The sequence below is a fragment of the Electrophorus electricus genome, chromosome 10, assembly GCF_013358815.1.
Source record: "Electrophorus electricus isolate fEleEle1 chromosome 10, fEleEle1.pri, whole genome shotgun sequence".
In the NCBI taxonomy this organism is placed as follows: Eukaryota; Metazoa; Chordata; class Actinopteri; order Gymnotiformes; family Gymnotidae; genus Electrophorus; species Electrophorus electricus.
In genome coordinates, this window is record NC_049544.1 from 4,544,104 (window position 1) to 4,557,494 (window position 13,391).

Below are 13,391 nucleotides of genomic sequence, written 5' to 3' on the forward strand. Positions count from 1 at the left end.
TTTAATCAGGAATAAGGCTTTAAGATCAGCATCACCAAATACATTAATGGTTCATGTGAAATGGCTGGAAAAAAAAAAAGGTTTATCTAATTAAAAAGAGTTTTTTCTTTCCAGTGTGGACAATGTGACCACCTTATGGGCAGAAAAATAGATTTTAACATTTTTTCCAATGTCTACATTTCCATCCATATTACAAATACCTACTACAGTTTAAACCTTACCTTATAACAACAGTAAATATGTGGAATGTTCTAATCCGTTTATTTCTTATCAAGTTACAGGACTATATTAATCTTTTTTGTGTCAGAAAATCATTTTGTAAATATTCAGAGTGTGTGTGTGTGTGTGTGTGTGTGTGTGTGTGTGTGTGTGTGTGTGTGTGTGTGTGTGTGTGTGTGTGGTGCAAAAGGCAAAATCACAGACCGCTGGCCAGGATGTTACTTTTAATCAGAAGATGATGGGAGAAAGGAGAGAAAGATGGAAGGAAAAAGTAAGAAGCAAAAATGGGGTGTTGGAGTGTTAACAGAGTCTTCCTAAAGCAAGATACCCTTATAATTACAATAATTAAAACACCCTAAAATTGCTTTGCAAAATGCAAATGCAATAACATCCTCACCAAATTTTAAAAATCAGTTATTCCAAATAAAATAAACCCTAAATGCAGAAAACATTTTATAGTCAGTATGTCCCTATTTGAAAGACAGCAAAAATGATATTTTAATCAAATAGAAAGAACAAAATGAGTGTCACCAAAATTAATTACTTAACAGATTTCTTAATCAACAGAGTCCTTATAAACTGCTTTGTGTTAATGAATCCCCGGACCAAATTCTACACAAATACAACCTTTATTTTCCTGGTACCAATGGGTCTTCCATTTAATTCTTGAACAGCAGTGACTGCCTCACTGTGGGTTTCAAATACAACAGTTGCAGAACCAACAGGCACTCCACTTCTATCACACTGTAATGAGACTGATCCAGGAATGACTCTGTACCCATAGCAGAAGTCATAGATTTCATCGATCCTTATCTGAGAAGGTAGATTGAGCAATTTAAGACAGGTGGGCCCATCAAATTGCTGGTCAGGTGGTTCATAATGTGGTCCACGTGTTCCGTGTCTATAAGCATCGGGGCTTTCAAGATGACCGAAAGGACCTTTGTTTCCACGTCCATAGTGGGGCCCATCTGCCATTACACGATCATCTACATGCATTCGGGCACGAGAGAAAAAAGACGAGTTTCCATATTTCGTTTTATTCCTCTGAACATTCCTCTCTGGCATGTTGCCTATTACCTCATTTCTGAATTCTTGCGTCTGAGCCAAGGTGATGCATTTCAGCATAACTTCTGATCCAAGAAACCTTCGCCCGTTCAAAGACTGTGCCGTTATAGCCTCTTTTTCTGTTGGGAAGATCACTAAAGCCTCACCAAGACCAGCTCCCCTCTCATCCTGAAGCAGGACAACCGTATTGTCTGAGAGTTGGAATCCATGAAAGAAATCCATGATCTCTACTTTACGGACATCAAAAGGCAGATTGCGAACGTACAGGCATCTCCTTTCTGAGTCATAAGCACTTTTTTGTGATCGTTCAGATGACCTACTGGACCTTCTGCTATCTCCTCTTGAATCAGCAGAGGATTCCAATATGGCAACCATCTTTTCTTTGGAGATAGGAGAAACATAGACGGTCCTTTGGAAAAATGTTTCTTTATGATGAGCTAATCCAGAACAGTAGTCCATCAGATTTCTAAACACCACAACTGCTGATTTGGTCCTATCACTGTTCTTATCAACAAAAATAATGATCTGATCGTCCTTCACACAAACAGGATGCAGCATGGCTTTTATGTCCCTCTTTTCAATGGAATACGAGAGGTTTTCATACAGCACACAGTACTCGTCATCAGAAGGGGAACTTGATCGTGATTGAGATCGAATGGGAGAGCGAGATCTTGCACGGTCTGATAAATATTTTCTCTGACCGGCACCTTCTAGTCTAATAGAACCCCCAGCATCCACCCACTGATCCTCTGAGCAACACATTATTCTGATGTAACGTGGACCAATGTATTGTCGGTCCCTCTTGAGTCCTTCTTTGGCATCCTCTCTGGTTGCGAATTTGACCAAACCACACCCATTAAACATTCCACGGTGGTTTCTCAAAAATATTACGTCATCAATTTGCAAACCGTTAAAAAACAGGCGGACGTCCTCCTTCGTTGCTGAGAATGGCATTCCAGACAAGTTCAAATAAAGACCACCTGCATTCAATGCCCCATCGCCAATCTGACTTTGAGAATCATTCAAAGAACGTGGGGATGTTCTTTTCCCCATGTTCTGATGATCTCCTCTTCGCATGTCTATTCTCATGTCCTCATTTAATAAGGGTGGTCTTCCATCTGCTGCAGGCCTTTTGACACCCTCCTTATAAAACTTCTTGACATTTGTTTCAGACTTCCTTGTGCTTTCCTCTAGAACCTTCTGCATCTCCGACTTGCTACTCAAAAGCAAGTTAACAGGGGAACCTTTGATGCATCCCCCAGAGCGTGTCATTGCTCGTCTCGCATCTTCATCAGATGCAAATATTATAAAAGCTTCCTCAAGGTCTCCACCAATTATATGAACTCCACCATCAGGTATTCTAAGGCCAGTGAAGAAATTGCGAATGTCCTCAGAACCAGCAGTGATTCTGAGTCCCTGTAAGCGGATGACCACCGCCATGATGAAGTACACACAACAGCACCTGTAGACAAAAGGGGTACATATGGTGTTATCCCTGTCATGGCCATGGCCCACCATGTCACAGTGTTCAAGGTCTTCCAATTCCAAACCCAATGGTTATTAATGGACCCTGGAGTAAGCATTAACATCAATGCAAGGACTATGATGATGCCAACAACACCTCACTTAACATCTGACATTCAGTTCTCTAGATCATGTATTTTTATGACGCTCTGCCTTAACAATTGAAGCTTGCAATTAAAACTCCGTGCAGCGTGTGCTATCCAGACTTTGTAACAATTTGTATGCTGTCCGTTTCCACCCAGTCATGCTCTGAACAGCCACAATGTCAGAATCTTCATACTGTAACATTAAAAATGCACCACAGTACCCAGAATACTTAACGTCAATGTCCTGCAGCTTCCCGTTAAAAACCCGTTGGAAACACGAACTGTCCAGTCCACAATCAGCAAATAAACCGATTTGTACAACAAATGTAATTCATATGAATCAACAGAATTTCCATGAAGAATATGTTCACAAACGAGCTTAGGGTGTCATTTTATGTCTTGCAGAAGACATCACCACAAGCATTGACCAGATCGAGAAGCACATCGACCTTTGACGCCAACATCAGACTCGAATATCTGTACTGTCAGCTACAACCACAGTCGTGAAAGATGACGAAATGAAGTCCAAAATAACGGAAAACACGAAACAGAACGCCACCAGGTGAACAAAGGCTTTTAAGATGAAACCCGACATCATCAACAAGCAGCACTTTCCACCAGAAATCAAGCACATAAAAAAGATCTTATATTGGACACATCTGAAACCTGAAGGGCCGTTTTTTGGAAGCTAGCTAGCTAACAATGACCTCAAAATAACTAGGTTAGCAAAGCAATACGACGGCGGAAGTCAGCTTCTCCACAAAGACCATTTTCGTGGGTTCCAAGTCAAATCACTTGCATCGATCCATCCAATCGTCTGTGATACTGATGAAGGAAAACACTTCTAATGTTAATTATATGAACAATAGTCATCACAAACCCCCACCATTTATATCGTGAAACAAAACTCCCGCAAGCTACGCAGCCGCTAAGTTAGCCAACGTTAGCTTGCTAGCAGCCTACACAGCACGGTCAAGAGAAAGAAAAATCTATTTTACAGCAAACACAAACATCAAATTAAAACATTTTACAATAATTTATAAACACAATATGGCTTTTTGAGATCTTAAAATATGTACTCAAAAATAGTTCGACTACCCCATACATTAATACCTTATTGTTAGTTCATAAAGGCTGTAACTTGCTAAAACTGTAATCTGTAAACTGACAATTCTAAAGGAATGCATTACTTAGCACAATGGTTTTCCTAATCATTATACTTTAATATTTGTAAAATGAAAATGGCAGCTATGCTGCCAATAAAATTTATATACATCTTGCTCAAAGAAGCACTATAAGTGCCAAGTGGATTTTAAGTAGAAAGCCAGCTTTATGATCCTATGGACCCACAAACCATTCAAAGACATTTTTCAGTATTTATTTATTTATTTTTGATAAACATTGGACACACTGAACGTGCTCTTATAACAATATCAATACTAGAGAATACTTGCTGGTTAACAGTTCACTGCATAGTCATGCATTGACCACACTGAAAAGAAACAAAAGAATGTTTGTTTCTGGATGTGTTAGAGTGAGGGTTATGAACTGTAGACAGGTGGTTTTAAATCTTTATACCTTAATAGAGTTGTTAGGAACACTGACACATTGACAGACGAAATGCAAACAGTGAGCAAAACCCTTCATCCCTCTAAAAATATATTTTTTTAAAGTTATTTCAAATAAGCAGTATAAAAACAAGATTTAAAAAATGTTCCTTTCCATTTCCAAATTTTAACTATGTTCAATGCGTGCATAAGCAGTACATGACTAAGACTAGCTGCAGAGGCAAATGCAGAGGTTAAATCAAACATTACAAAATAATGTATTACACTGAGGTTTTGGCTTCACATACATTCCACATTCATAAATATGAAGCCTAACTTTTCTTGGAAGCATTAAGCTTCTTTTTGATGTAATGTCCAACTAGGATCTGTGGCCGTTGTTGGTAGCTGTGCAGGACATCATGAGAACTGCTGAGCTGGTCTCCTTTCTGCCGGTCCAGCAGTGTCACACAAACCACTGCCGCTGGAAAAGAGATGCCAAAATGAGCTTTCACAAAATTATGAGTGTGCAAATTTTTTTTTGCTTTAACACATAAATCTGTGCTATACACGCATGGATATTAGGTACTTTATTACTGTGACACCACTAGAGTAATACTACCACATTTAAAATTCCAAATGGGTCTTACATAATAAGAAAGCTGCATCCAAAACGCCATATCTCCCTTAAGAACCCTTACTTTTTAAAAAAGTGTGTAAGACTGACTTCTACTGATATGGTGATGAGCTGTCTAACACATGTGACTATTCGCAGATGCACTCCAGAGAGGCAAACTCTATGTCTGCCTCTCTAACACAGACATTCTCTACCTCGTAGGTTACTCAGTTTGCACATGGCAGCAAAAACAGAAGACTCCATCTCAATGTTGCGCACTCCTGCTGCATAGGCCTTGGCCAGGTAGTTTTGCTTGTCCTCCTCGGTGTAAGAACAGAAAGCCCCGTCCAAACGAGCTTGACCTAAAACATATGCCAGGCCCAACAATATGGTGGTGGGTGTTCACATTGCAAGAATGCAGTTGTGCTGCAATTAATGTAAAGAGGGTGAAGACAAAACACATCTTCACTACTCACAAAAAATGTTTCTCAGTTCTTGGAGTATACCAACAGCTTCAGTGATGATTACATTAAAACTAGAACTTTATTGTCCCATGTGGGTCATGAGTGAGACTAATACCTTCGTAGAAGTCCAGCGTGCACATTGTGTTAGCAATGACCGTGTCGAACTCTGCTAGATCTTTGCCGCACTGTAGCAGCTCCTCTGCAAGATCTCCATCCAGTTCGGTGCTTCTCACCACTGACTTGCCCAGGATGACTTGCTCGAAGCGGGGCAAGAATGTGGCATCCATTGGCTGCTTGGTGATCACCACTGTGCCTGGATGTAAACCTGACAAAAAGATGGATATGCCTTTGATTTGCACTTATTTACAAGTCACTTGTCCTAGCCACAATGTCCTGCACTAGAAGCTGCCTCGTCTATAATTATATGCACTTTAATGTTAAATACCACGGGTAGTCTATGTTGGGGGAGAACAAGTAACAGATGTTGCCATGTCTGTTAATTCTTTATTAAAAAAGTAGATGTGTTAAGGTCAAGAGTACCTATTCCACCAGAGGTTCCGAGGCGCACTATTGTAACATCAGTGCAGCGTGCATGGTAGAGGAGCTTGATGAGCTCATGTAACATTATCGAAATTGAGGGGATGCCCATGCCATGCTAAAACACAGAGACATTTCACTGTCAAACACAGTACACCTACAATGCACCTTAGGATGTAGTGAAGCTGCCATACACAGAGCTTTCTTTTAAAAAAGTATTCAACCCTCAAAAAAACCCCAAAAAAACTCTCACACACACAGCTTGTTCAAGGCATCAAATTTGTTTGTAGAGTTTTTAATGTTGATGGTAATGACTTACACTAACAGACAGGACAGGTCCTACTTTGTACATGGCATATCGATCTGTGCTCTCACAGATGTTTGGGTACTCTGCGTTTGGAACTGCAAGACCCAGCTCTCCAGCAATGTACTCAGCGAAAGACTTCATCCTCCATGGACTACCCCCAACACACACAAACTAGGAAATAAACACGAAAAACAGTTTGGCTGTGATGCATAAGGTCATCTCAGTTAAATGATCAGTATATTCAGCTCAACATTGACAAACATTAAGCGGGTAATTATACTTGATAACAAACTATGGCGCTGTGGTAGCACATGTCACAATTCAAAAACATATCGATCTGACCGATAAACGATATAAAACTTACTTTGACATCTCCGAACTTTGCAGGAAAATTAAGCGTGCCGGTATTCAGATTGAAATGGTACAGAATATCTTCTTTCATGGAGTCCAAATGTGGATTGTTAACAAATGGGGACCTTATATAAACAAACAAACCCTTAGCAAATAGACGTTGTAACAGCCATGGTTAATAAGACGTTTGTAAGCAACTTTAATTGCGAAGTGGAGCTAGATATGGGCGTGTTGTGACCAAATCGTAAAAACTTACAGGAAGCTAAATGTTGTGCTCTTGGTCGTTCCCGGTTCCAAGGTTCAAGTTCAAGTTCGGTTTATTTGTCACATACATAGTCATACACAGTATAACGTGCAGTGAAATGGTGGTTACCACAGGTTACCACAATAACCAAATGTACAATAACCAAATGTACTTTTAAATTGTTTACTTTGAGTAAATTTGTATGTTTGAAAAATGATGTTGTCTACCTTCCGCATTTTTTTCCATTTTTCTCATCAGCAAATCCCGATGCCATTTTGTTTGTGCCGTTAAATACTCTGGGACAATACTCTGCAACACAGCGTTTTAGACCTTTATAGCATGTCAACATAAAACTGTTTAATGCTAGCAGCAACCAAATTATTTTTCTTTTATATTCTTTCACTAACCCCCCCCCCCCCCAAAAAAAAAAAAAAAAAAAAAACATTTATACGATCCGGTCGAATAGACGGTAACAAATTCATATTCACCTACACGGGTTAAAAATCCTTTACCTCACGCAACCCCACCAATGGAATTCGCCCGCATACCTGCCTTAGGTTAGTTTCCTCAAGCCGATGCTCCTTCCTCCAACCACGTCACTATGAGCGATATTTTAAATGGACTGAAAACCTGGACTGGGGGATTTTCCGATATTGCAGCTTTAAGCTTCGACATCCGGCTGGGTCACTGGAAGATGTGACGCTACTACACAAGCATGAAGGAAGTGTACGTGGCAAGCGTGTTCTGCGCGGCCAGCGCCATACATGGTACAGTAAATATGTCATTACGGCCACACATGGTACACTAAATATGTCATTACAGCCATCCACGAGAAATCAGAGAACTCACCAAGGCCTGAAATGCTGTGACCTCAAGATTGGATTATCAAGATATCACTTAGCACTTACAATATTTGCAGTCGAATTACATAACTGTCTGTGAAACAAAGACAAGGTAACAAAAATGACAGTGAATTAGTTATAGCGTTGCAGTGGTATAAGATGCTTGAAATGACAAAAAGAAAGAACCAAATAAAACGTGTGTACGAAATATGCATTACAGTACTGTTAAGTCAACCACAGTAAATAATTCTGTTGAAACTACAAAGGTTGTGAAACTGTCACACTAACTTGATTCTTCGCTTTATAACCAAGTGGAATTTCACAAGTGAAAGTGAAATTAAATTTCTCAACTGTTTGTGTAAGGCATTTTGAACTTGTCATTTCAAGTTTGTTCCAAAAGCCCTAATGAGACACTGAGAAACATACATCCACAAATACATACAAATAACGCACATTACTCAAAGAAGAACAAATAAAGACTTTCAAGATAAAACAATGATTTAATTACTGAAATTATAATCTTCTTTGCTTTTCATTTTAAACCCAGAGGTGGACCAATCTGCTGAAATGCCAGTGTGTGAAGAATCCTTGATCAGGCAGTGTTAGACATACAAAAACAAACACATTCATGTATTATTTGTAGTGTAAGCAAAAGCAGTTAAATAATGCAAAGGTAAAAAAAAAAATTTCACTAAATGATAACATTTAATGTCAATTAAAGAAGTCTGCACATATTCATTTAAATTAAAACATGCTCCTGTGAACCACGTGATCACACATTGCTTTACATCAACATTCAGCTGATACTGCCTGTCAAGTACAATTGGTTTGGTTTGCCTGAAGAAGAAATGATCTGGAGCTTGGAATGTGCAAACATAAAATACAACTCAAAGTCAACAAGCACAAAGACCGCAGACCAGATAATCACACTCACTTCACAACTAGCAGAAAGAATGTTGAGGAACAAGTGAATATCACTGTTTGGAGTGGGCTAGTAACCGCAGACAAAAACCACCTTCAGCGCCCTGTCTTTAACAAAAATAAATAAATTAAAAATAAAATAAAAACCACAGTCTCCAACAGCTATTTACACTTCTCTCGCTCTCGTGATGACACTAAAACAACAAAAGCTGTTTATTCTTTCCACTTACATGTCCAGGTTATTGTTAAAGTTGTTCAGAAACACATCTTGGTGCCTCTGTGAAACAGAACAGTAAAATGTAGTTTATATGGGAGGAACATTACATTGCATACACAGATGGTTTGATTACAATGTATAAAGGAAATATATTAGAAATATACCAGTTTATCAGGACCAGCACAGTATGTATTCATTTACATAATGGTGATTGGTGATAAAAAATAACCTTACTGGCTTTTCTAGAACTACTGGGTGGTCTGGTAGGAAGTCAGGTTTTTTCTTTGCCATTGGTGAGCTTGCCAACCTGATCAGCAAGTCCCTACTGTATGATATTCTTTCTATTAGGAGCAAAAACATTGTAATGTTATTTCCCTTCACTTCCCTCCTGACCCCCACCCCCCCCCCCCCTCAGAGAGACATAAATTAATGAAAATTAGCTACATTTCTAAACACTTCCAAAGCAATTGTACTGCAGTTTTTACTGCTACTGCACAGTTGACCGTTTGCAATTTTTGAGACTTAGCCAAACACTCTACAAAGAAGTCTTCAAAATTCCCTTTTGATTTAATGTTTCACTGTTTGTGGATGCCTCCATCAGCTTCTGTTTTCTTAGGTTCCCCATCCTGCTGATTACTAAATAATTTAAGGCCAAAATAATCCAAAAATGGACAGATGAAACTTCTCAACAGCAAATAAGTGTTGTATTAAAACTACTATGTTGACTGATTTATAAACAGTGCAAGTCTGACAACCAAATATAGTCTCTTTGTGATAATGATAATTATAACTGAATATCCAAAGTGATACCTACCTGTCTTGGCAAGTGATTGACATTGGCTTTGAGGTTTAAGGATTTCATAAACTGCTTCTCACTAATGGTGTTTGTCTGTCCACAATAATAAAAAAAGAGTTCTGAGAAGGGATGATAAGCAGGTATAACAGACGAAAGTGTGGCACTTCAGTGTGCTGTACTAAATTATATCGCCTTACTGGTGTGTCCGTCGTCTTGTCCGATCGCTCGGCCACTACCTCTCTGTGTTTCTCTATAGATCACAGTATGAAGCACACCAAAATTATTTCACCCCTCGCCGAACAGATCACAGTTCTTGACGCGGTACTAAAATATACTTTGCGTGCACGTCCTGCCGCCTGGCTTATTAACCTACCTTGATTTATGTTCAAACGACGCAGCGGCCTAGCCGGCTGCAGGTTTCGGATCCTCCTCCTCGACACCCCCATCCTTCACATGAAACGACGTTTGTGTCAAATCCATGCCACCAGCCAACAACTTTATTTCATGATCGCAGTTCTCATTATCGTAGTTTTGTTAGCTAGCTAGCTACAAAGCACACAACACACACTGTAGTAATCACCATGTCCGTCGTGTCACCCTAATACAATTAAGCATGCAACAAAACTATACTTAATATTAAAACGTTTGACAAGCAGCTACAAACGTTAACGCGCAGCTTGGATGGCTAGCTATCCAAATAATCAACAGTGATTTCTACTGAGTTAAGGCGAGATGCCTTCAATTCGTATGATGGTTATTAAAATTCCGAAATTAAACAAATCGGTCTTTGAAACCAATAAGTTGATTTCGCCTAATCACAATTAAATAAGCCAGCTAACCTAGCTAACTAACTTACTACACCTTGAGAAGCTGCAATCATTAACAACTGACATTTCTGATAAGAATGCTTTTTGTTATTGTTTTTAGCTAGCTAAAATGAAACCGAATACAACGATTTAGCGGAGCTAGCTAGCGCTACGTCGCAAAACACACTCAAGAGTACGTTAAGAAACATATTCGATGTATGCTAGGTAACCATGTGGCTAGCCAACATAGCTAAGTTAGCTGATTAACTAAATGCTGCAGAAAACGATCCAAATTAACTACATTGTTTTTGCCAAGTAGCATAAGCTGTAGCGAAAGTAACATTCAGCTCGCTATCAAACCAACAGTCGATCAGTGGCATCCAGCTAGCTCACACTCATGTTTTTTTGTTGAACAAGTTAAACATTTTAAACCTGGTTACCAAAGCCATAATTCTAAAGCACGAACCACATGCTTTTCATAGAAACGCTAGCTTTAAAATCAGATGACATATCTAAAGTTTCAGCACTGTCTTACACGATATTTGCTCCATCCATTTGAACACCAAGCTCAAGTGACATAACGCTAGCTGCTCCTGTCATCTTTATGTGCTGAAAAGCACATATGTGACTGTGACATTACTAAATGATGAACAAACCATTTGGTGTTTTATCCATTTGATGTTTTATTAATTTTAATGCCATTTTCAATGAAGAAATTGATTTTTTTTAATTCACTATGCTCGGCATTAATAACACGCATAAATAAATACGCATTTATACGCTCGTTATATTTCTCTATGAATACGGCGTTTAACCCAACTGTAAACCTGATGTTTTGTATTCAGGTTTGCAATCTTATAATCTTATAATCTGCAGCATTGCTAATATTAGGTAAGATAATGTCACGCAACCGCCCTCAGTCCGTGACTACAACTGCCGCCTTCCCCGGCACAACCTCACCAGATCCTCATCACCAGTTTATTCATGTCACAGCTAGAGGTTTAGAGGGTACTGAACACCTTCTAATTAGACTGGCACAAGTGCTCAAAACCACCGTAGTCTCCGGACATATGTAATTCTAGTCATTTCGAAGGTCACTGTTGGTTACCCATGGGGTAGTTCATGAAGATGTTTTCTTTTATACCAATGTCAAATTATTTAGTTAAGGTTTTTCAGCAAAGCTCATTGCTAATAAGTGTATAAAATCAAGGACATACCAGTACAATCTCCATAGACAAACTGGCACTGAAGAGCTACCCATTATACTGCCAGTTACTTTTAATGGTGGCACTGTCATTGGATACCAGTTTTGCCACAAGTCAATTCATGAAATTTCTGCCCTGCCAGGTATGCCCCGGTCAACGTGAAGTGCTATTATTGTGAAATTAAAGCATTTAGGAGCAACAACAGGACATGAACCAAGCAAGTAGACCAAGCAAACTCACAGAGGAGGGACGCTGAGTTCTGAAACGTGTAGAACGTCTCCAGTGTTGCGCGGCTGACTACATAGTTCAAAACTGCTTCTGGAAGTGACACTGAACACACTGAGGTGATTAATGTGTTCGTGGATAAATTCTATACTGCAGGGGAACAAACATTAGGTTACTAAAAATATGCTATAGCAAAAACCCATTTAAAACAACGATGCCCTTAATACCACATGGTTATGTCGTATGTCAACACGTGTGTCAAAAGTACTGTTAAAATTAAGCACCAACCGCGTCTCGATTTTTGTAACAGATAAACGACAGATACGTGTCCACAGATGTTAACAGATGTGGATTAGTGATACTTGCTTCCTGGGATACGCCCAGGGTGGCTGTCAGCCAGACTACTTACGTGCACTAGCCACTTAATTAAAATCAGCTACGGTGTGCCGTCATTTGAACTAGGCTACACGCCGCAGTTCACCAACTACCATGTTGATCAGCGGTCCCTTTACGCACTGGATCACATCACGATCACTTACATTAATTCAGTCATTTACATCTTTGTCATGTGTTACATTTTACAGTCACGAGAGGAAACGGATGAGTTTCCATGCTTTGCTATATTTCTCTGAATGATATGTTATATTATAGGCATATGCTATATTCCTCTCCGCTATGTTACCTAGAACCTCATTACTGAATTCTTGGATATGACTTTGGTAGCCAAACATTTAATCAACACTGAGGTAGTGGCATGATTGTGCGTTCTGAGCTGGTAGTTTGTCGCATAATAGTTGTTGCCATTTTTACACGAGTCAGCCTCGCTGCTGAGTTTAGAGTGAACTGCCACTCAAAACTGTCCAGCCAAATATGCGTAACAAAGCTATAGACTCGTAACTGTATATCTAGCCTGATGCTTCTGATGAATTGGAGGTGAGTGTACGATTTAGGACACTTAATGGGCTTATAAAAAGCAAAGCTGAATAATTGAGATTTAAGTTGTAAATAGAATATGCTGAGTTCTGATAGCAGATATTTTAATAATGTCTAAAAAAATGCTTTTTTCATCTATTACTGCTCTAAATAACGTGAAAGATTTACTGCAGCTGTCTGTCATAATAACATTAATTAGCCAATGCTTGTAAATAGCTGTTTCCAGATTAGAAACACCTGCATATGACCATATTCTCAAGTACAGTGTGGTTGTATTACAATGCATTGCAATAACTGTATTATTTCAGTTATTGCAATGCATTGTTATAACATAAAATATATAACATCATATACAAAACAAAGAACATTAAAAGTAGATATATGATACATATGTACTGCTTTGAAAGGAGATAACATGCTCGACCTTTTAATCAGGAATAAGGCTTTAAGATCAGCATCACCAAATACATTAATGGTTCATGTGAAATG

General features: G+C 39.0%; 3 protein-coding genes across 7 annotated transcripts; all 3 read right to left on the bottom strand.

Moving 5' to 3' along the window:
- Positions 1-426: 426 nt before the first annotated feature.
- Positions 427-2,759, bottom strand: LOC118242120 (RNA-binding protein 12B-like). Its single transcript, XM_035530504.1, has one exon. The coding sequence runs from the start codon at positions 2,722-2,724 to the stop codon at positions 832-834; it is 1,893 nt and encodes a 630-aa protein (XP_035386397.1). The 5' UTR covers positions 2,725-2,759; the 3' UTR covers positions 427-831.
- Positions 2,760-4,431: 1,672 nt separating this feature from the next.
- LOC118242125 (uridine phosphorylase 1-like) lies at positions 4,432-7,613 on the bottom strand. Of its 4 annotated transcripts, none has more exons than XM_035530517.1 (8): positions 7,506-7,613; positions 7,185-7,266; positions 6,727-6,838; positions 6,375-6,533; positions 6,059-6,173; positions 5,634-5,843; positions 5,270-5,416; positions 4,432-4,922 (listed from the first exon to the last, which is right to left on the bottom strand). In XM_035530517.1, exons 2-8 carry the CDS (start codon positions 7,229-7,231, stop codon positions 4,774-4,776), a joined length of 939 nt encoding a protein of 312 aa, XP_035386410.1. In that variant the 5' UTR covers positions 7,232-7,266; positions 7,506-7,613; the 3' UTR covers positions 4,432-4,773. The 4 variants fall into 4 exon arrangements, with proteins under 4 accessions (XP_035386410.1, XP_035386411.1, XP_035386413.1 ...); XM_035530518.1 differs by having other exon boundaries at positions 7,510-7,609; XM_035530520.1 differs by having other exon boundaries at positions 6,970-7,266; positions 7,506-7,540.
- A 672-nt stretch (positions 7,614-8,285) lies between these two features.
- On the bottom strand, positions 8,286-11,116 carry LOC118242128 (uncharacterized protein C8orf88-like). 2 transcript variants are annotated; one of them, XM_035530524.1, is made up of 5 exons: positions 11,075-11,116; positions 10,107-10,180; positions 9,172-9,278; positions 8,951-8,997; positions 8,286-8,386 (listed from the first exon to the last, which is right to left on the bottom strand). In XM_035530524.1, the coding sequence occupies exons 1-5, from the start codon at positions 11,092-11,094 to the stop codon at positions 8,332-8,334; spliced, it is 303 nt and encodes a 100-aa protein (XP_035386417.1). In that variant the 5' UTR covers positions 11,095-11,116; the 3' UTR covers positions 8,286-8,331. The 2 variants fall into 2 exon arrangements, with proteins under 2 accessions (XP_035386417.1, XP_035386416.1); XM_035530523.1 differs by lacking the exon at positions 8,286-8,386 and adding an exon at positions 8,499-8,828.
- Positions 11,117-13,391: the final 2,275 nt, after the last annotated feature.